The sequence below is a fragment of the Oratosquilla oratoria genome, chromosome 26 (assembly GCF_046742065.1).
Source record: "Oratosquilla oratoria isolate Oo_2021 chromosome 26, ASM4674206v1, whole genome shotgun sequence".
In the NCBI taxonomy this organism is placed as follows: Eukaryota; Metazoa; Arthropoda; class Malacostraca; order Stomatopoda; family Squillidae; genus Oratosquilla; species Oratosquilla oratoria.
The window spans coordinates 22,646,749-22,671,274 of NC_134802.1; the positions used below are offsets into that span (position 1 = coordinate 22,646,749).

At 42.9% G+C, this 24,526-nt stretch overlaps 2 protein-coding genes across 3 annotated transcripts in view; both read left to right on the top strand.

Moving 5' to 3' along the window:
- The window catches only part of LOC143039415 (NECAP-like protein CG9132), a 41,604-nt gene that overhangs the window by 14,968 nt on the left and 2,110 nt on the right, over positions 1 to 24,526 (top strand). For both annotated transcript variants that reach the window (XM_076209423.1, XM_076209422.1), the window contains 3 exons: positions 221 to 450; positions 3,968 to 4,158; positions 16,972 to 17,231. In XM_076209423.1, the coding sequence (XP_076065538.1) occupies positions 264 to 450; positions 3,968 to 4,158; positions 16,972 to 17,231 (638 nt within the window). In that variant the 5' untranslated portion in view covers positions 221 to 263. The remainder of the gene's footprint in view (positions 1 to 220; positions 451 to 3,967; positions 4,159 to 16,971; positions 17,232 to 24,526) is intronic.
- Positions 4,211 to 5,392, top strand: LOC143039414 (GTP-binding protein 4-like). Its single transcript, XM_076209421.1, has one exon. It carries the CDS (start codon positions 4,343 to 4,345, stop codon positions 5,375 to 5,377), a length of 1,035 nt encoding a protein of 344 aa, XP_076065536.1. The 5' UTR covers positions 4,211 to 4,342; the 3' UTR covers positions 5,378 to 5,392.

Sequence of the window (24,526 nt, forward strand, 5' to 3'; positions counted from 1 at the left end):
AGTGTTGCAAAAATATGGGCAGATGATTGAGAAAGAGAGATAGATCTTAGATGTGGACTCGGTCAGCCAGTTCTTTGAGGCTGCAACTCCAGGAAGAAGAGATCATCTAGTTAAAGTTGAGTCAGGTGGTAGGTGAGATGATCATCCTTGATGTCCACCTCACAGGAACTCCATGTGGTGTGAGTCATTCCAGTTGCTAATGTGACCTTTGTATCCACAGAGCTGCAGACTGGAATCTTGGTGACCCGGACTGGACTGGGCGGATGCGTCTTGTGTCCAAGACAAATGACTGCATAATGAAGCTGGAGGACAAGACGAGCGGGGAGTTGTTTGCACTGTGTCCCATAGATAAATACCCCGGTGTTGCCATTGAGGCTGTCACTGATTCGTCACGTTATTTTGTCATCCGTATTCAAGATGAAGCTGGGGAATGTGAAGCCAACTCTGGTGGTAAGAAACTTAATTGCTCAGTTACTGGGTAGGTAGGCTTTTTTTTTATATATAAAAGCTCTTTTGTCAATAACCAGTGCAAGGCATTGAATTTTGTAACTCCCCAACAAATTTTAAACAGTTACAGGTCTTTTGACCAGTTTTTAATATTTGTAGATGTGTGTGTCATATGCTTAATTTTCTAGGAATAGGCTGTAGATGGTAATGATAATTGTTGCATAAAGTTTCTTGGACTAGAAACCAGCATCCCTCACAGGAGACAGCACATAGATCTCTCTAAGAATAATCACTGGACTTGTATCTGTGTTAGACTAGTGTGGGACTGTTTCTATGTCAATGACTTGTAGTAATAAGAGGGTAATAGTTGCCAGTTTTCATGAAAAAGAGGAGGAAATACAGATAAAGTTGATAGAAAAATAGCAGAGGCCTGGTCCAGAGACAGTGGGGTGCACTTTCAGAGGGTCATGATGGTGTATGGAGGTTTTGAAAATGGACAGCAGGGAGATAATTCTTTCTGGTGTCTGTTTAACCTTTTCAATACGAGATCAATATTTGTGCACACATCAGGTTGCCTGATGTACGATGATACACCATGAAACACACATTACAAAATATAAAGTTTCTGCTGTTATATTCGTTCTTTTGCCTTGAATAAATGTAACAGCACAGAAAACATGACCAAGCCCATTCATAGAATACAGGGTCACTCTGCTACATCTGCAAAATAAATACAATCAGGAAGCAGACACTAGCATCCTCTTATACCCCACTCACAGCTCATGATGCATTCATAGGTGTCATCGTATTCAAGAGGTTAGTGGGTTACCACATACAGGTTCAGTACCAGCGATTAGTCCAAGACATTGTGTGAAAATAGTAATGTAGGTATTTATAGATAGGTATGGTTAACATTTTTCATTTTGTAGATATAATTTTGAGATCACTATTACAGAAATTTGTGTGTATATATATATATATATATATATATATATATATATTTATATATATTATTTACTTTTTCTCTTCTTCCTTTCTCCTTTTTTTTCATCATTATTTATTGTAATGTCTGTAATTTATTTCAAATGTACAACTTTTTGGTAGTGATACTCAAAAGATTTTGGGTACATATAAATATATGTTATTGGTAATCCAGTAGACTTGGCTCAGATATATTCAGTCTTTACAGGTGGATGGATGGGGTGAAGGGGGCTTTGGGGAAGAGGGGAATGTCTGTTGAGGAAGGACGGGAGAGGACAGAAAACGGGTGAATGAAGAATGGTTGTATATGGATGATGATGTGATGCATGAGGTGGAATGGGCGGGGGGATGGGGGTGAGGTAGTATGTGTGAGCAAAATTTGACACAGCCCGAAAAGATTTCTCCCAGTCTTCTCCTTTTATGCATGGGGTGACGGAGAGGGGGGGTCGCCGATTTAATGAAGCGGCCTTGCTGTGGATGTGCTGTGTCTTGTGACACTACTTCTGACCCAGGGCAGTGGACAAGGTGCAGGGATGACCCGTCATCCAGGAGGTGCTAAGATAAGAGGGAGGGTGGAGGGGTGTGGAGTGTATTCAAGGATGGAATGGGTGGGAATGATATGCCTTTTCCTTTTTGGTTACCTCCCTTGTAAGGGGGAAAAAGCCTTGGTATATGTATGTACAAATTAATAGCCCATCTATATGCCAAGGGCTTTTTCCCCCTTACCAGGGAGATAGCTAAGTCAAAAGGCATATAACCACTCCCACCCATTCTGCTCCCATCCACCACCCTTTCCTCTCATTTTAGCTCCTCAAGGATGAAGGGTCATCCCTGTATCCTGCCCACTGCCCTGGGTCAGAGGCAATGCAGCAAGACACAGCACATCCACACCAAGGCTGTTTCACCTAATCAGCAACCCTCCCCCCTCTCCATCCCCTCATGCAGAAAAAGAGAAGACTGGGAGAAATCCCTTTGGGCTGTGTCAAATATCATTCACACATAACCACTCCTTAACCCATCCCCCACCCTTCCTTGTATCACAGTATCATCTGTACACAGCCATTCTCCACTCACCCCTATATCCTGCTTTTCCCCTTCCTTGCTCAATATACATTGCCCTTTTACTTAATGCCCCTTTCACCCCATCCATCCATCTCATCCTCAATCATTGCCTCAAGTTCACTCCATCCACCTCTGACTTTCACACCTCTTTTACTAATCTTTCTTCACTCATTCTTTCCATGTTTCCAAACCAGCCCAATCTGCCATCTCCTTTTCCACCCCTGCTTTCCCCATCATCTCCTCCTTTCTCTCTCTATCCAACCTTGTATCCCCCACCATACTCCTGGCATTTCATCTTAAACACATTCAGACTCCTCTCTGCCTCTCTTAAATTCCAAGTCTCATACATACATACATATACCAAGGCTTTTTCCCCCTTTCAAGGAAGGTAGCCAAAAAGGGAAAGGCATAAAAACACTCCCACCCATTTCATCCCTAAATACACTCCACACCCCTCCCACCCTCCCTCTCACCTGAGCACCTCCTGGATGACGGGTCATCCCTGCACCTTGCCCACCGCCCTGGGTCAGAAGCAGTGTCGCAAGACACAGCACATCCACAGCAAGGCCGCTTCATTTAATCGGCGACCCCCCCCTCTCCGTCCCCCCTTGCATATAAGGAGAGGACGGGGAGAAATCCCTTCGGGCTGCATCAAAATTTGCTCACACATACTACCTCACCCCCCACCCCCGCCCATTCCTCCTCATGCAGTCACGACATCATCCATATACAACCATTCTCCACTCACCTCTGTCTTCCGTCCTCTCCCTTCCTTCCTCAACAGACATTCCCCTCTTCCCCAAAGCCCCCTTCACCCCATCCATCCACCTCATCCTAGGACGTCCCCTCATGTTCACTCCCTCCACATCTGCCTTCCATACCTCCTTTACTAGTCTTTCTTCACTCATTCTTTCCATGTGTCCAAACCATCCTAATATTCTTTCATCAACCCTATCTCCCAGCTCCATTTTCACCCCTGTTCTCCTCCTCACCTCCTCATTTCTCACACTATCCAGCCTAGTAACCCCCACCATACTTCTCAGACACCTCATCTCAAACACATTCAAACTCCTCTCTTCTTCTCTTATGTTCCACGTTTCTACCCCATACAGTGCTGTTGGCACAATCACTCCTTCATACAGTCTCCTCTTCGCATCCATTTCTAAATGTCTATTCCTCATTACACTCTTTGGTGGATTCCAAGTCTCAGCCTCATATAATCTCTTTGCATCCATTGCCAAATACCAAAATCCCAAATTAGTAGTGTAATACATAATACATAACTCCCCTGCTCTAAGAAGGCTAGTACAGTGCCAATCAGCTGGCTTCCTCTCTTATAAGGAGGAGGAAGTCTGGTATGTAAATAGATTTTCATTATTTTATTTCCTTTTTTATTTATTCATTAATTTTTTATTTTCTGGATTTGTACCAATAATTGATCAGTGTTGACTGATAAAGTCCATATTTTGTGTTACAGGTCGCTCAGCTTTCATTGGCATTGGATTTGGTGACCGTTCGGACAGTTTCGATTTGAATGTTGCTCTACAGGACCACTTTAAATGGGTGAAAAAAGAGGAAGAAGCAGAAAAACAGAAAGAGGAAGGAAAACCATCATTAGATTTAGGATTTAAGGAAGGTCAAACCATCAAGATTAATATGAAAATTACTGTAAGTGAATTTGTAGTTTGTGTTGAATATCCCAAACCTTTGCTTGGTTTTTGCATTTACCGCCTGTACCATAGAGATACGGACGTGTAAAAATGTTCGTGTGGTAATGTGAGGGTAGGATTAGATACAGGGAAAGTTGTATAAAATTTTTCGTTTGTGAAGTAGTTCTAAGGGTACCACAAAGATGTTGCACTATAACTTCAAAAAGATTACAGCCGTCCCAACAGCAAAGGCATTTGTGGACATAATCTTGTCTAAAACTCAAAGAAAAACAGCAACTGGTATCCATAAACAGTACAAGATTACAAGGATACGAAGGTTTTATATGACTAAAGTAAAGTTTACACAACAGAATTTTCATGATAAATTGTCAACCATTTTGACGGACTTCCCCAAACTTGAGGATCTTCACCCCTTCTCTGCTGACCTTTGGAACACCTTGTACAACAAAGATCAGTACAAATTGTCTCTTGGTCAGATTAATATGGCTCGACGTCTTGTAGATATGGTTGCTAGTGATTATGTCAAGTTGCTCAAATATGGTGACTCCTTGTACCGCTGTAAGCAGCTCAAAAGAGCAGCTCTTGGTCGGATGGCCACCATTATGAAGAAGCAAGCTCCAGCACTCAAATATTTGGAAGATGTGAGGCAGCATTTGGCTCGTCTGCCTTCTATTGACCCCAATACAAGAACTTTACTTTTATGTGGATGCCCTAGTGCAGGAAAATCATCCTTCATAAATCAGATCACAAGAGCTGATGTTGAGGTGCAGCCATATGCTTTCACAACAAAGTCTCTGTTTGTGGGGCATACAGACTATGAATACTGCAGGTGGCAGGTCATTGGTACTCCTGGTGTGCTGGATCGCCCCTTTGATGAAATGAACACTATTGAATTGCAAGCTATCACAGCATTGGCTCATATCAGGTCTGCTGTCATCTTCTTCATTGATATCTCGGAGCTGTGTGAGGTGCCCATTGCACAGCAAATGAGGATCTATGAAAGCATCAAACCCCTCTTTGCTAACAAGCCCTTAATTGTTGCCTGCAACAAAGTAGATGTTATTACCCTGGAAGAATTGGCTTCAGAGAAGAGAGAGCTGATCTCCGCACTGGTAAAGAATGGTATTCCTGTATTCGAGATGTCAACACTTACTCAGCAAGGGGTCATGGAAGTAAAGGAGGTGAGGATGGGGGAAAAGAATACTGTCACCAAGTAATTCCACTTGGATCGTAAGAGGCGAGAAGAAAGGGACAGGGATTGGGACTAGGCATCCTTCTCCTTGTAGCCCCACAGGGGACATTCCTAAAAGAAAAAGCAAAGGCATAAGAGGGTCTGGGAGTTTTCCGACCAGCACCCTAAGGTTTGGGTCTTTTAATGTGTGTGGATGTGGTACAGATGAGAGTAAAAGGGAAGAAATAGGTAGTATGTTTGTGAGAAGAAAGATGGATGTTTTGGCTTTGAGTGAAACTAAGCTGAAAGGAAAGGGCGAGTGTAAGTTTGGGAATTAAGTGGGAGGTTATCAGGAGTGAAGAGAGGGAGAGGGAGGGAAGGGGTGGCTATACTAGTAAGTGAAGAGATAGGTAAATGTGTAGTGTAGTGGAAGGAGGTTTCCTCAAGGATAATGTGGATGAAGGTGAAACTGGGAAAGGAGATGTGGGTTTTTGTAAGTGCATGTGGGCCTGGCAGTGAGAAGAGCATAAAAGAAAGGGAGGCATTTGGATAGATTTAAATGAGTGCATAGAGGATTTAGGGAGAAATATCAATGTAATAGTACTGGGAGACCTTAATGCTAGGGTAGGAAATGATCCAATTGATGGAGTGGTTGGGAAATGTGGAATTTCAAGAAAGAATTCTAGTGGAGAGTTAATGTTGGAAATGTGTCTAGAAAGAGAGTTGATGATAGCAAATACAGTGTTTCGGAAGAAAGTCAAGCATAAGTACACATGGGAGAGGGTGGTAGATAGAGCGTTAATGGACTATGTAGTGGTAAATAGGATTATGATTGGAAGATTTAAGGATGTACATGTGCTAAGGGGAGAGGGTGGGGGAATATCAGATCATTTTTTGGTGGAAGGTAAGTTGAGAGTGGAGGATAGATGGAGGAAGAGGAAAGGGACAAAAGGTAGAGAGGTGCTTAGAGTGAACTCTTTGAATGAAAAGGAGGAGGAGTACAAGAAGAAGCTGAAGGAGTGGGAGGGAGTGAAGGATAGAGTAGAGCTAGGTGTGGAGGAGGAATGGGGATGGTTCAAGGAGGGAGTCACAAAGTGTGCAAAGATGGTGTGTGGAACAAGAAGGACAGGAGGAAATAGAAGAAAGGGTAGTGAATGGTGGGATGAGGAAACAAAGTAGGTTGTAGAAGAGAAGAAGCGAGCTTTCACAGATTGGTTACAAAATAGGACGAGGGAGTCATATGAGAGGTACAAAGAAAAGAAAAGAGAAGTAAAGCAAAAGGTAAAGGAGGCAAAGAGGAGAGCAGATGTGAAATGGGGTAAGAGTATGACAGAAAATTTTGAAAGTAATAAAAAGATGTTTTGGAAAGAAATTAAGAGAGGAAGAGGAGGCGAATCAAGTAGAGAAGAAAAGGTAAAAGGTACAGATGGAGAGATGATAATGGAAGAGAAGGCAGTAAGGGGAAGATGGGCAGAATATTTTAGGGAGTTGCTAAATGTGAAGGAGGATAGGGAGGGAAAGATAGCTGCAGTGGGAATTGCTAAGAAAATGAGAGTGATGAGTGAGGAAAATGGAGGAGAAATAAGGAAGGATGAGGTGAAGGCAGCTGTTAAGATGATGAAAGCAGGTAAGGCACCTGGTCTGGATGGATGCCATGCAGAATGTCTAAAAAAAGGAGGTACAGTGATGGTGGACTGGTTGGTGAGGTTATTCAATGTTTGCTGGAGAGAGGGTAGAGTGCCTGTATGGTTCCACTTTACAAGGGAAAAGGGGACAAGTGTGAATGTAGTAGTTTCAGAGGGATTAGCTTGTTTAGTGTAGTTGGGAAGGCTTATGGGAGGACCTTGATTGAGAAGATTGGGAGAGGAACAAAGGGAGTAATTGGTGAGGAACAGTGGATTTAGGACGGGTAGAGGTTGTGTAGATCAGATTTTTGTGGTAAGACAGATATGTGAGAAAGCTATTGGAAAGGGGAAGGATGGTTTTTTGGGCCTTTATGGACCTGGAAAAGGCTTACGACAGGGTAGACAGAAAGGCACTGTGGGAGGTTTTGCGGATATACAGGATAGGAGGAAAGCTTCTGGGAGCTGTCAAGAGTTTTTATGAGAGTAGTAGAGCTTGTGTCAGGATTAGAAATGGAGAGAGTGAGTGGTTTGAGGTAAAGGTGGGACTTCGTCAAGGATGCGTTATGTCACCCTGGCTGTTCAACTTATACATGGATGGGGTAGTGCGAGAGGTAAATGCAAGGGTAGTGGGTCAGGGATTGGAGATGGTTAAAGAAAATGGAGAAAAGTGGGAGGTGAGCCAGCTGTTGTTTGCGGACGATACTGTGCTTGTGGCAGGATCGGAGGAGGGATTGAGGAAGTTGGTGACAGAGTTTGGGAGAGTGTGTGATAGAAGAAAGCTGAAGATAAATGTGGGTAAAAGTAAGGTGATGAGATGTACAAGGGGTGAAAGTGGCAGTAGTCTGTAAGTGAGCATTAAGGGAGAGCGACTGGAGGAAGTGGATAGTTTTAGATACTTGGGTGCAAATGTGGCAGGAAAAGGTGGAGTGAAGGTGGAGGTAGAATGTAGATTGAGACAAGTGAGTAAATGCCTTGGTGGATTAAAAAGTGTAATGAGGAATAGACATTTGGGAATGGATGCTAAGAGGAGACTATATGAAGGAGTGATTGTGCCAATAGCACTCTATGGGGCAGAAACATGGAACATAAGAGAGGAAGAGAGAAGGAGTTTGAATGTGTTTGAGATGAAGTGTCTGAGAAGTATGATGGGGGTTACTAGGCTAGATAGTGTGAGAAATGAGGAGGTGAGGAGGAGAACAGGGATGGAAAGGGGGTTGGGAGATAGGGTTGATGAAAGAGTATTGGGATGGTTTGGACACATGGAAAGAATGAGTGAAGAAAGACTAGTAAAAGAGGTATGGAAGGCAGATGTGGAGGGAGTGAACATGAAGGGACGTCCTAGGATGAGGTGGATGAATGGGGTGAAGGGAGCTTTGGGGAAGAGGGGAATGTCTGTTGAGGAAGGAGGGGAGAGGACAGAAGAGAGGGGTGAATGGAGAATGGTTGTATATGGATGATGTTGTGATGCATGAGGAGGAATGGGCGGGGGGATGGGGGGTGAGGTAGTATGTGTGAGCAAATTTTGATGCAGCCCGAAGGGATTTCTCCCCGTCTTCTCATTTATGCATGGGGGGATGGAGAGGGGGAGTCGCCATTTTAATGAAGCGGCCTTGCTGTGGATGTGCTGTGTCTTGTGACACTGCTTCTGACCCAGGGCAGTGGACAAGGTGCAGGGATGACCCGTTATCCAGGAGGTGCTAAGATGAGAGGGAGGGTGGAGGGGTGTGGAGTGTATTCAGGGATGAAATGGGTGGGAATGTTTTTATGACTTTTCCTTTTTGGCTACCTCCCTTGTAAGGGGGAAAAAGCCTTGGTATATGTATGTACCATCCCATTCATATATATGTCAAACAACATATTGAACTGACACAACCCCACATCCACTGACCATTTCTTCCCCCTTTTAACCCTCACACATGCATTGTTAATTTGAAAATCTTTGACTGCCTTCAACAGATTACCCGTATTCCTTATATTTGTAACATGTTCGACAAAGACTCTATCAAACCTATCATACACCTGCAATTCCATGAAAGCCTATACTTATCTTCCCATTTATTTAATGTCGTGTGCTTGGCCTTGCAGTTAACCTCTTCAGCATGAATAGAATTCTCATGTGCAGCATCAGCTTCCTGATATACAACGATTCAATGATGCATCAATGCTCGTGTTATAAAATATAAAGTAACTCGTGATATAAAATATAAAGTTACAGTGATATTACTCATTCTCTTTCACCCTGGATGTTAATGAGGGAAAATGCGATCAAGCCTGTTCACAGAGGTCACTCAGCTACAACTACATAAGAAATGTAATCAGGATGATGATACTGGCATCCTTGTATACACATGCATGCCTCATGGTACCAGTGTCAGTGTCATCATATACATACATATACCAAAGGCTTTTTCCCCCTACATGGGAGGTAGCCAAAAAGAAAAAGGCTTAGACACCACTCCCACCCATTCCATTTCCTATATATTCCACTCCCCTCCACCCTCCTCCCTGCATCCTGTCCACTGCCCTGGGTCAGAAGCAGTGTCGCAAGACACAGCACATCCATAGCAAGGCCGCTTCATAAATTCGGCGACCCCCCTCTCCGTTCCCTCATGCATAAAAGGAGAAGACAGGGAGAAATCCCTTCGGGCTGTGTCAAATTTTTTTCTCGTACATACTTCCTCACCCCCATCCCCTACCCACTCCCCCTCATGCATCACAGCATTATCTATACAAAACCCCTCTCCATTCACCCCTATCTTCTGTCCTCTCCCATCCTTCCTCCACAGACATTCCTCTCTTTTGTAATGCTCCTTTCACCCCATCCATCCATCTCATCCTAGGATGCCCCCTCGTACTCACTCCTTCCACCTCTGCCTTCCACACTTCTTTTACTAATATATCTTCACTCATTCTTTCCATGTGTCCAAACTATCCTAATACTCTTTCATCAACCTTATCTCCCAGCTCCCTTTCCACCCCTGTTCTCCTCCTCACCTCCTCATTTCTCACTCTATCTAGCCTAGTGACCCTGATCATACTTCTCAGGCATTTCATCTCAAACACATTCAAACTCCTTTTCTCTTCCTCTCTCATGTTCCATATTTCTGCCCCGTACAGTGCTGTTGGCACAATCACTCCTTCATACAACCTCCTCTTAGCATCCATTCCCAGATGTCTATTTCTCATTACACTTTTTAATCCACCAAGGCATTTACTCGCTTGTCTCAATCTACATTCTACCTCCACCCCCCACTCCTCCCTTTCCTGCCACATTCGCACCCAAGTATCTAAAACTATCTGTTTCCTCCAGTCTTTCACCCTTAATGCTCACTTCCAGCCTGCTGTCACTCTCTCCCCTTGTACATCTCATCACCTTACTTTTACCCACATTTATCTTCAGCTTCCTTCTTTCACACACCTTCTCAAACTCTGTCACTAACTTCCTCAATCCCTCCTCTGATCCTGCTACAAGCACAGTGTCATCAGCAAACAACAACTGGCTCACCTCCCACTTTTCTCCATTTTCTTTAATCATCTCCAACCCCTGACCCACTTCCCTTGCATTCACCTCTTGCACCACCACATCCATGTAAAGATTGAACAGCCAGGGCGACATAACACATCCCTGACAAAGTCCCACCTTTACCTCAGACCATTCACTCTCTCCATTTCTAATCCTAACACATCATATGGAAGGAGTTAATTGCTTCCAACTTGCTTAAACCAATGCTGGCAGATGGAGCTGATGAAAGATTTAATGAACGGCCTTGCTGTGGATGTGCTGTGTCTTGCGACACTGCTTCTGACCCAGGGCAGTGGACAAGGTACAGGGATGACCCATCATCCAGGAGGTGCTCAGATAAGAGGGAGGGTGGAGGGGTGTGGAGTGTATTCAGGGATGGAATGGGTGGAAATGATTTTATGCCTTTCCCTTTTTGGCTACCTCCCTTGTAAGGGGGAAAAAGCCTTGGTATATGTATGTATGTTTGGACACATAGAAAGAACGAGTGAAGACTATTAAAGAGAGTGTAGAAAGCAGAAATGGATAGAGTAAGCTTCAGCCTAGAATGAGATAGTTGGAAGGAGTGAAAAATATTTTGAATAAGAGGGAAGTGTGTGTTGAGCAGGGAACAGAGAAGACAGGGGATAGCTGTGAGTGGAGAGTGGTTGTGTATGGATATGTTGATGCGAATCAAAGGGATGTCATCCCATATTTTCTATTTTCTGCATTAAGGGATGAAGTGAGAGGGTCACTGTGTAAATGAAACTGTCCTGCTGTGGATATGCTGCGTCTTACTGCATTGCTTCTGACTTGGGCATGGGTAGGAGGTAGGAATGACCCTTCATCCATGAGGAGCTAAAATGGGAGGGAAACAATTTGAGTAGATTGGGCAAGGGTGGGTGCATGACTTGGCTGGCTACCTCCCTTGTAAAAGAGAAGAGGCCCTTGGTATATAGATAGATAAATCTTCCAATAAATCTTCCTCTATTATAAGCATTTCATATCTTTATACACTTTTCCTCTTTAATTTTCTCTTTGCTCCTCTATCCATCTATATACCAAGGGGTTCTTCCCCCTTATAATGGAGTTAGCAAAGTCAGACATGCACCCACTCCTATCCACCACTCTTGTTTCTTAGCTCCTCGTGGGGATGAAGAGTCATCTCAGTCTCCTGCCCTCTGCCCAGGTCAGAGGCAATGCAGCAAGACATGGTACATCCACAGCAGGTTGTGTAACAGCATCCATGTTGTGGGACTTCTACCCAACCCCAAAAATTGGGGGCCAAACAGCCACAAGAAATCCCCTGCCACCTAAACTTACACAGGTGACACCAATCCCTGGGAGGCAGCTTTGGTTATGTAGGCAAGTACCACAACTATGAATGTCCAACATGCTCCAAACCCATCACCTTGAACTGGCAGACAAGGGATTCATTTCAGTGCAATTAATGCAAAAACTGGGCTCACTTCACTTGCACAATACTTGCTGACATAAACAATACACAAATGCCTGGACCTATTCTACAAGCTCACCCATAAGCTCTTTCCCACCATCCCACCCCCAGCCTGCATCCTTACCCAGACCATTCCCCTTGCCATCCCCTTCCCCCTGCCCTGCTCCCCAACCACTCCTCTTCTTCATCTAACCCTGATCCTAATCCTCCCCCATCTGTACCCCAAACCTTTACAGCAACCTACAATGTGTACAGAATGCACAATATCAACATCTTTCAGTATAACATTGATAAAAAAGAAAACATACATACATATACCAAGGCTTTTTCCCCCCTTACTAGGGAGGTAGCCAAAAAGGAAAAGGCATAAAATCATTCCCACCCATTCCATCCCTGAAAACACTCCACACCCCTCCACCCTCCCTCCCATCTTAGCACCTCCTAGATGACGGGTCATCCCTGCACCTTGTCCACTAACCTGGGTCAGAAGCAGTGTCGCAAGACACAGCACATCCACAGCAAGGCCGCTTCATTAAATTGGCGACCCCCCCCCCTCTCTGTCCCCCTATATAAAGGAGAAGACGGGGAGAAATCCCTTCGGGTTGCGTCAAAATTTTGCTCACACACACTACCTCACCCCCCATCACACACACTACCTCACCCCCCCACCTCATGCATCACAACATCTTCCATATACAACCATTCTCCATTCACCCCTGTCTTCTGTCCTCTCCCGTCCTTCCTCAACAGACATTCCCCTGAAGAGGGGAATAAAAAAAAAAAAAAAATACTTCCTCAAACAACATAACATACACATTCCCATCATATAAGAAACAAAACTACGACACTTGAAAAAAATGCCCTCATTTAATCCCTAGAATTCATGAGGTGCAAGTGAGTATATGAGGATGCTGGCATCAGTGTCATGGTTATATTTTTGTAGTTGTAGCTGAGTAACTCCTGCATTCTGTGAGGATGCTTGATTGCATTTTCTGTGGTTATAAACATGGGTGAAAGAGTGAGTATAACAGCTGTAACTTTATATTTCATAATGCTCATATTGTGATGCATCATCATAGATTACAGCTAATGTATGCATGAATATTTGACTTGTATTGAAGAGGTTTATGATTTCACCACCATCGGAAAAGTCCAGTCCAGTGGCAACAGTGCTGGACTCGTCACTCTGATCCACCAATCCATCCTCCCTCCCACAGACAGCACCACTGAATTTCAATGTAGATCCTAACAGGTACAAATCCATGATCACAATAGTTAACATGTACATACCGCCATCCCCCCACTCCCATTCCAATCATCCCCAACAGTTCCAAACAACTTTAGGCCTAACCTCAGCCAACTTGCCACCATCCCCAACCTTATCCTGGGTGATGATTTCAATGTCAAGTTGTCTGCTTGGCATGTCAACAACACTGACATGGACAGAGGGTGATCTGAAGACACAACTTGACACATCGAACAACATCATGAACAGCACCCATAATCACACAAAGATCCCCATCAAGCCCTTTACACCCCCTCCTCTCCTGACGTCACCTTCTGTTCCCCCAATTAAACCCCAACAACCTCTTGGAAAGTGGTCGTAGCCCTTGAATCTGATCACCTTCCACTCATCACCATCAAAACACTATACACCACAGTTAGCCATAGACACATGTACACAAATTACAAAAGAGCAGACTGGTAAGCTTTCATTGAAGAGACAGAACAAGAATTTGAGACCCTAAAGAATACATCAGTCATAGACATAGACACTGCTGTGGACACATTTAGTATAACCATATAAAATGCAGACAAGAAATACATCCCTGGTGGCAACAAAATCATACAACACAAACTTAACACCAAGAATCCAAAGCCTCATCAGACAATGCAACACATTAAACACATTACTCCCACACCTATCCCTCAGAACATAAATCAAATACAAGCACTTAACACTGAGATTAACAACAAAATACATGAACAAAAAACACAAAATTGGCAAACATTTGTCAACAATCACAAAACACACTAGAAAATTGCATGAGACACTCGACAGCTTTACTCTATCCAACAGTAACACAACATGCTCTCATACAGCAATAACCAGAACAACAGTAAACTTACCCTCAAACAGACAACAAGCAAACACACTCATAAATCATTTTACATAGACAAGCCATCTTGCCCCTCAACCTGACAACTGACACATCATTTGACTTAAGAAAGACTTCCCCACAGACCCAGACTACACCCCCCTTGTAGACAGCCAGACAAAACATATAATTCAATACCTCAAACACTGATCTGCCTGTGGCCCTGACAACATAAGTAACATCAACCTAAAACACCTTGGACCACATGGCATACACACACACTCACCAACGTTACAAGCTACAGCTATTCCCACAACACTATACCCAACATCTGGAAACATGGGAAAATCATCATCCCCAAACCCAAGAAAGACCCAACAGCTCCAGCTTCCCCCTGCCAAATCACACTTCTCTGCACCCTGCCAAATTCATAGAATACCTCTTCCTGCAATTCGTCACACCACATACCCCCCCCCCCCCTGTGCTGAATCAGAACACTGTTTTAGACCACTACACTCCACAAACAGTATTCTGATAAACCTCGCATAAAGAGATTTCGATGGCATCAATTCAGATGAGCCACCCACACAGAACACTTCTCATAACACACATATACCATACATATACCAAAGGCTTTTTCCCCCTACACTAGACATAAAGCTTTCATTTGTCATCCCCCCATCACAATCTCACAAACAAAATATATTACACAAACATGCAAAATAATACCAAAAGATGGCTGGACAATGATCTGTCAGGTAGAAATACCTGTGTGTCATATAATAGCCAATCATTGCACACCAGAAACTTTAGGAACAGAGTAGCACAGGGCTCAGTTCTATCCCCTACACTCTTTAATCTATACATGCACCCCACATCCCACATCCCAGAAATACAAATCTTTTTACACAAATGACAGCAATTACATGCATACACCGTAACACAGATATAGCTACAGAAATACTACAACCATATCCTTGACACACTCAATGCCTGGTTCACTACAAATATACTCCAAATAGCCCCAGTCAAATCTACAGCCATGCATCTCACCAATTGGACAGTGGAACACAAATACATATCATGCCATTTTATCAACAACACTCTCATACCACACACACATACACCCAAGATTCTTGGCATAACACATGACACATTCATGTCATTCAAACAACACATCACAAACATAAGGTCAAAATGCACACATAGATTTAACCCTCTTAAATCAGTTGTAGGAACAACATTTGGACAAAACAATGAAACTACCATTACAGTATACAAGCAATGCATACACTTGTTGATGAATTATGAGCCTTGCATACATTTTTAACCTCATGAAGACCCATCACAACACCCTACAGGCCATATAAAACAAAGCCCTAAAGACAATCACAGGCTGCACAAATACAATGCTCACAAACCATGTACACCATAAAATGAATGTCCTCAAAGTCAATGATCACCTTGGCATAAGAGGCACACACACACTTGCTGCAGCTTCCATAAACACAGCACATCCACTACACTCCATAGCAGAACACCCACACATTCCAAGAAACATCAGAACAATACCCAGCTACCTATATCATACAAATACTCTCTTCTCTTCTTCCACAGCCACCAGACATCAACCTCCAGAAGCATATTCATAAAAATATTGCTCAGTACTCCATCAACAAACTGAAAGACAATACATTGCTGAATGCCAGACCCCCTGATATCCATTCCTCTGAATCCTCTCTCCCACAAAAGAGGCCACCTGGCCATACTGTGGTGCAGCCACCACCCAGCCCTTCTAAACTACCAGAAGAGGCTGGATGACCACTTTGCAGATAAATGTCCAGGATGCAACACTTCACCCCAAACTGTACAACACATTATGGAAGACTGCATTGTACACAATCATGCATGCTAACAACACAGTATACACTATAAAGGATTTGTGAAAAAAAAACTATCCAGCTGTGGTGTTCCTCATTGAGATGGGACTGCTTGGGTAGACTGTCAAGGGAATAACAATATCCACAATAAGGCCACTTCTCTTAATTGGAAAAAAAAAAAAAAAACTTCCTGTCCATTCCCTCGTGTGAAAAATATAGAAGATGAAGAGAAATCCCTTTGGGCTGTGTCAAGGTATCATCCACATACAACCACTTCTCACTCCAACCTCTCCCCTCCTCAGCCCCGTCCCTTCCTTGCTTGACGTAGAAGAAAGAGGGAAGAGGAGGAGAAAATTTCTGTGGTGCATGAAGGTATCATCCATACAATTATTCTTCACTCACCATCCTCTGCCCTCCCTCTTCCTTGCTCAACAAACATTTTCATCTTGCTCAGAGCCCCGTTTACCCCATCATCATCTTCTTACTGACCTTCCTATTATCTCCATTCCTCCATCATCCTTAGCACTCTGCCCTATCTCCCTTCTCAATGTTCATAACCTTCTGTCTTATTTCTCACTGGACCTCCTTCAAACCACATCTAGCCATCTCCCCGCTGGACACCCAGTCCTGTAGCCTCACACTGATCAGCAATGGTCCATTGACCTTTCCATAGATATATCCCCCAAGAAATATCTGATTGCTGTCTGTGTTGGGTCTCCTGCAAAAACAACTGGTTTGGTGGACTGATCGATTCTCGTTTGTTCTTCCTTGAAATAACTAAAAGTTGGCTGGCTACCTCCCTTATAAAAGGGATGGGGAGAAGGAAGAAGCCTTTTGGTATACAGATATAGATACAGCTATATAGATTGAAATAATTTGATGGTTAAAAGAAAAAGAGGGAGGGTGGAGGGGTGTGGAGTGTATTCAGGGATGGAATGGGTGGGAATGATTTTATGCCTTTTCCTTTTTGGCTACCTCCCTTGTAAGGGGGAAAAAGCCTTGGTATATGTATGTATGTATTTATTTATTTTATATATATATATATTTTTTATTTTTTATTTTTCCTTTTTGTGTATTTTAGAAAAAGGAAGGACAAGAAGGAAGCACATCAAGACCTAAACCCAAGAGTGGAGCACCATTAAGCGGAGTTGGTATTTTACCCCCACCTCCTGGAGGAGTCAAATTAGCACCTCCACCTGCATCTGGGGCTGCTTCAAATCAAAGCAGCAGTAATGATAACTCGAATCTAGATCTTCTTGGGGGCCTTAGTACTTCAGGAACAACAAATAATCAGACCAGTGGGGAAAACTGGGGTGATTTTGCCAGTGCAAACACCACACCGTAAGTATAAGTTTATTGTATTGTATTTATGTACAAAGACCTCACATCCACAAACACATGAAAATGTAAACACACCCTAAACATACTACAGATAACCATAAATGGACTTGCAAATGCATAAAACTGCTTCACTTCAGACATGAACATAATATACACATTGTACTCTTATAAGAAACGAAACTGACACCACAAATAACACCACCCTCACTCACAGATTCCACAACAATTAGAGGAGACAACACAGGACACAAAGATGGACTTGTAACACTAGTACACAACAGCATACCCTTCTCCAACAAAACCTGGGACACTAGACATTCAGTCACAGATACCATCACTGAAATAATCACAATCCAGACACAAAGAAGACAACCTACAATGACAGGGTAGACAGGAAGGCACTGTGGGAAGTATTGCAGATATATGGAAAAGGAAGAAAGCTTTTAAGAGCAGTCAAGAGTTTTTACAAGAGTAGTAGTGCTTGTGTTAGAATCAGAAATGGAGAGTGAGTGGTCCGAGGTAAAGGTGGGATTTCACCAGGGATGTGTTTTGTTGCCTTGGCTGTTCAATTTATACATGGATAGGGTGGTGCGAAAGGTAAACACAAGGGTAATGGGTTGGGGATTGGAGATTGTTAAAAGAAATGGAGAAAGTTGGGAGATAAGCCAGTTGTCTGCTGATGACACTGAGCTTGTAGCAGGATCAGAGGAGGGATCGAAGAAGTTAATAGTTTGGGAAGGTATGCGAAAGAAGGAAGTTGAAGGTAAATGTGGGTAAAAGTAAGGTGTAAGGTGATGAGATGTACAAGGGGAGAGAGTGGCAGCAGACTGGAAGTGAGTATTAAGGGAGAGAGACTGGAGGAAGTGGATAGTTTTAGATACTTGGGTGTGAACATGGTGGGAAAGGGAGGAGTGGAGGTAGAATGTAGATTGAGAGAAGTAAGTAAATGCCTTGGGGGATTAAAAAAATGTAATGAGAAATAGACATTTGGAAATGGCTGCTAAGAGGAGATTGTATGAAGGATTGATTATGCCAACAGCACTGTATGGGGCAGAAACATGGGACATAAGAGAGGAAGCGAGGAGGAGTTTGAATGTGTTTGAGATGAGGTGTCTGAGAAGTATGATAGGGGTTACTATGCTGGATAGTGAGAAACGAGGAGGTGAGGAGGAGTATGGGGGTAGAAAGGGAGTTGGGAGATAGGGTTGATGAAAGAGTATTGGGATGGTTTGGACACATGGAAAGAATGAGTGAAAAAAGATTAGTAAAAGAGGTGTGGAAGGCAGAGGTAGAAGGACTGAACATGAGGGAGCAACCAAGGATGAGATGGATGGATGGAGTAAAAGGGGCATTGGGAAAGCGGGGAATGTCTGTTGAGGAAGGAAGGGAGAAGACAGAAGGTAGGGGTGAATAGAGAATGGCTGTGTATGGATGATGCTGTGATGCATGAAAGGGAGTGGGTGGGGAATGGGGAGTGAGGGAGTATGTGTGAAAAATAATTTGACACAGCCCAAAGTGATTTCTCCCAGTCTTCTCCATTTCTGCATGAGGGGATGGAGAGGGGGTTGTCAATTAAATGAAGCAGCCTTGCTGTGAATGTGCTGGGTCTTGCATCACTGCTTCTGACCTAGGGCAGTGGGTAAGATGCAGGGATGAACCATCATCCAGGAGAAGCCAAAATAAGAGGGAAGGAGGGGGTGATGAAAGGGTGTGGAGTATGTGGGATGAAATGGATGGGAGTGGATGTATGCCTTTGACTTTGGCTATATCCCTTGTAATAGGGGGGGAAAGCCTTTGGTATATGTATGTATAAAGGATTTGTGTGAAAAATCTGTATCATCTGTGTTCTTCAAAGAAACAGGACTGCTTGGCCAGACAATTTAGGGAACAACAACAACAACAACAACCTTGGCCAAAATGTCACAAGAGCCTTAAAAGATATTTTCAACTACTCCTGGGTAAACAACATCCCAAACATATGGAAAAGATTTCATGTAATACCAGTTTTGAAACCAAACAAACTGCCATAAAGACCAATCTCCCTACTAATCACAGTATCCAAGTTGTGGAAAGGTTTGGTCTTAGCAAGAATCAAATTAGAAATACCTGCCTCCTCAAACCAACATGGTTTCAAGTAGGACCATTCTACTAGCACTCTGCACACGAACATCACACCACAAATACTATTTTAAGAATAAACTTGATGCTGAAAGATACAAAGACAGGTCACCATGAGCATAGCTCATTTCCCGTATAATACAACTAGGTAAATACAAGCATTGGAAGGATGATATGGTTTAACATCACACACTCCCCCCTATCAGGAGGCTAGGACGGTGCCCTTAACAGAGGGCCTTGTGGGAGGGGATTTAATGAATCATTCCCTTGGTTCAACTTTGCTGTTGGCAGGATTCGAACCACCCTCACCTTGACCTTCGCCGCAAGGAATGACGCCCTAACCTGCTCAGCCAGCGAGCTTCCTGGAAGGATACAATAAAAAAAAATAAAATAAAAAAAAATCCCAACAGAATGAACAGTCATGGTTGCTACAGATAAAACTAATCTTTTGACAAAGTCCCCAGACATGTACTATCCAAAAAGTGGTTAACCACTTCCATACGGTGATGCCTACGTAGGCGGCATGAGGAGCAAGTGGGCACTCGATGATGCCGACGTCGGCATCTTGATTATATTTATTGTAGTTGTACCTACGTAATCTCCATTCTCTCTAAACTGGCTTCATCAATTTTCTATGGTTATCAAAATACACGGGTGAAAGAGAACAAACAATTGAGCACTGACTTTATTTTTTATAATGCGATTATTATGACGCAACATCGCACGTCGGGCAGCTAATGCTGCCAGATGTGCGATGTGCCCCGGAGTGAAGAGGTTAACCAACTTTATAACAGGAAGACAATGCAGAGTAAACCAAAATAACCATATCTCGGGTACAAAAAGACTACAGTGGAGTCCATAAAAGTGCGATACCCTTAGTATTCATCCTTTTCAAGCATGATCTACCAGCTCCTGAACCAAAACTAAACACTAAGGTTCTCTCCAATATAAATGACTTGACAATGGTAACCCAGCACAGTAAATATGAAATAGCAGCAAAGAATCCAAGCCTACTTGAACAAATTGGAATGTTGGCACAGAAATAACAGAATGGAAGCTTCATCTCAGAAATCAAAAGAAACATTGCTCACTCCAGATCACCATGAAACAAAATGGCCAAATTCTTCCATTGGAAAGAAATCCAAAACCTCTGAGTAACATATGATACTTATATGACATTCAGTCCACATCTGTCAAAGACCTGACAGTAAAAATCAACAAGAAAACAATACACTCACTATCCGAGTTACGACCTAGATCGGTTCCGACCAACCGGTCATAAGTCGAAACGGTCGTAACTCGGACCGTATACATTTGAGGTGTATACTCAAGGACATATGATGCAGAGCGTAAATCCAGCTCAAATGTTTCATTTGTGGCCTCATTGTAGAACATTCTCAGTGTATGCAAAATATCCAATACTCTTTGATTGTCATACTAAATAATAAATTAATAATAATAAATTAATAGGATAGGGTAAAGAAAGAAAATATATTACACAGGATTCTTATTAGAGACCGAAAATACAAATTAACACAAAGATACAAAATATAAAAAATAGAAAATATGCATGTAAAAAACAAAAAAATTAAAATCCACTTTTTGGTTTTACGTCATCTACACTTTCTTCGTACGTATGGTTGAGGGAAAGATCAGGCAGTAGGTCTGGTGAGGCACCATGGGGGATCCGTTGGTATCTGCTGGTCGAGGCATAATTAATAAAAAGAGGTTGAAGTAATAAAGGCTTAATAACATTTCAAATAATTCCCTCAAATGTACATGAAAACAATTACAAGATTCGCTTCTATGCACTGGGCTCAATCGTCGCCTCCCATGAGAAAACGAACGATAATCATAGCATAATGTTATTTCATCAAATAAGTATTTTATGCATGGAATAGTACAGTGAGATATATTGTCTTATTGAATATAAGATATTATACTTCAGAACTCCATGAATATCATAGACTTGGGTTAAAGCTATTTGTATCCATGTTCGTACACTACAGCTTTTGACTTTCGACCAATAGAGAACTCGAACCAGAATGAAAAGTACGAATGCAGGACTACTGTAAACCGACTCTCTGTCTTGGCTTTCAGGGAAGCATGTATCACCGATCTGGCAAAACTGCCCTTTCTGACCATTCCCACCTGCCCTGATTATCAGTGGGAACTGGGAATCGAAATACGGTATAATATCAATTCCAGTAAAATTATGGTATATGGTAGACATTGTATGGTAGATGGTAGACACACTAAATTATGGTAGAAATACCATAATTATGGCAGACAGCGCAACCTTGGTGAGATGCTGTGCTGTGCTGCTGTAACTGTCGTATGGGATGCTGGACGCCACGTGCAAATGTACAGTAAACCAGTAAACTCATAATATGTGCATGTAGGCATCTGCTGAATGTGGTCATAAGTACGGGTGGACGTAAGTCGCACAGGTCGTAACTCGGATAGTGAGTGTACTATTGAAAACCATCACTAGCACATACTTTGGATAACAGAAAGAAACTAATAACCATCTATATACAGTTCATAAGAACTGCCTTAGAATATACATACATACATGTACCAAAGGTTTTTTCCCCCTACATGGGGGGTAGCCAAAAAGAAAAAGGCATAGAAACCACTCCCACCCATTTCATTTCCTATATATTCTACTCCCCTCCACCCTCTTCCATCCCTCTTATCTTGGCACCTCCTGGATGACGGGTCATCCCTGCATCCTGTCTTCTGCCCTGGGTCAGAAGCAGTGTCACAAGACACAGCACATCCACAGCAAGGCTGTTTCATAAATTCAGCTTAACCCCCCCCCCCCCCCCCACTCTCCATCCCCCCATGTAGAAAAGGAGATGGGGAGAAATCCCTTCGGGCTGCGTCAAATTTTTTCTCATACATACTTCCTCACCCCCCATCCCCCACCCACTCCCCCTCATGCATCACAGCATCATCTATACACAACCCCTCTCCATTCACCCCTATCTTCTGTCCTTTCCCATCCTTCACAGACATTCCTCTCTTTTGTAAACCCCCTTTCACCCCATCCATCCATCTCATCCTAGAATGCACCCTCATATTCACTCCTTCCACCTCTGCCTTCCACACTTCTTTTACTAATCTTTCTTAACTCATTCTTTCCATGTGTCCAAACCATCCTAATACTCTTTCATCAACCCTATCTCCCAGTTCCCTTTCCACCCCTGTTCTCCTCCTCACCTCCTCATTCCTCACTCTATCTAGCCTAGTAACCCCTATCATACTTCTCAGACATTTCATCTCACACACATTCAAACTCCTTCTCTCTTCTTCTCTCATGTTCCATGTTTCTGCCCTATACAGTGCTGTTGGCACAATCACTCCTTCATATAACCTCCTTTTAGCATCCATTCCCAGATGTCTATTTCTCATTACACTTTTTAATCCACTAAGGCATTTACTCGCTTCTCCCAATCTACATTCTACCTCCACCCCCACTCCTCCCTTTCCTGCCACGTTCGCACCCAAGTATCTAAAACTATCCACTTCCTCCAGTCTCTCTCCTTTAATGCTCACTTCTAGCCTGCTGTCACTCTCTCCCCTTCTACATCTCATCACCTTACTTTTACCCACATTTATCTTCAGCTTCCTTCTTTCACACACCTTCTCAAACTCTGTCACTAACTTCCTCAATCCCTCCTCTGATCTTGCTACAAGCGCAGTGTCGTCAGCAAACAACAACTGGCTCACCTCCCACTTTTTTCTCCATTTTTTTTCTTAGGATATGCCTCCATAGAATGGTTCCCATTAACCCCTTCCATACGGTGCTGCACACGTAGGCATCATGGGGAGCGAGTGTATTCGCGAGGCTGCCATATCGGCGTCTTGATTATATTTATTGTAGTCGCCCCTCCATAATGACATTCTTTCTAATTCTTTTGTAATCGCATTTTCTATGGTTATCAAAATTCACGGGTGAAGAGAGAACGATCGATATAAGCGGTGACTATATTTTATGATGCGAGTATTATTACGACACGTCGTACGGCTGGCATTGGCTGCTGCCACCGAGATCTAAGTCCATGACGCCTACGTGTGTGGCACCGTATGGAAGGGGTTAAGCAGCAAATCAAACTCAAACAATTTACAAACACAAAATGGAGCTCTGATAGTAAGAATAGGATGCACTAAAACCACCCCTATAAGCCACCTATGTACAGAAACTAAAATCCTTCCAATGGAACATCACATGAAAATGGCAGGAGCCCATTTTTATTCTGGAACCCTAAACAACACCCACCCTTAACATTACATCTAGCAAGCACCACCAACAGAACACAACAAAAAACTATACCTGCAGCATATGACTCGAGCATCTACCATAGGCTACCACTCAGACCACACAAAACATCCACACAGAAACACATATACACTCAAATTATTAAACAAGCCACTTAAAAAAATACCACCAAACTTGATACTACAACAATCACCCCCAGATATAAGTAACTTTTAGCAACTCCCTAAAATACTCTACCCATCTTCCTCTTACCAGGTACTGCTGTCTCTTCCATTATCATCTCTCCATCTGCACCTTTTACCATTTCTTCTCTACATGATTCACCTGCTCTTCCTCTCTTAATTTCCTTCCAAAATATCTTTTGACTTTCAAGGGATTTTGCTGTCATGTTTTTGAGTATGTGCCCCTCCCTATTTATCTTGTTAATGTGTGAAGATTGTGACAGATGTGGATAGGTGGTAAAGGGAACATAGGCTGAAGGAAATACTTTTATTCCTAACTAGTTTCACCTGAGTGGCTTCTTCGAGCATTATTCCTCTAAAGAAGCCACTTGGGCAAAACTAGTTAGGAATTAAAGTAGTTCCCTCAGCCCATGTTCCTTTTACCACCTATCCACATATCTTGTTAATGTTCTTTTCCTCCATAAGTATCTTTTGTGATAATGATTTAGTGCCTCTGCTACCCATCTTCAAAACCCATTATCATCTTCACTCCATTTGGAGGTGTGTGACACTCAGTCTCTGTATATGGCCCAGGATCAAAATTGATCAACTTTGACCATTTCCTCTAACTTTTCATGGTCAAACCAGTGACTGCTCCCCTCCCGCAGATATAAGTTCAAAGAGAGAGATGTAGGAGGACCTAAGGGCTTGTTGCCAGCCACTGTTGACAA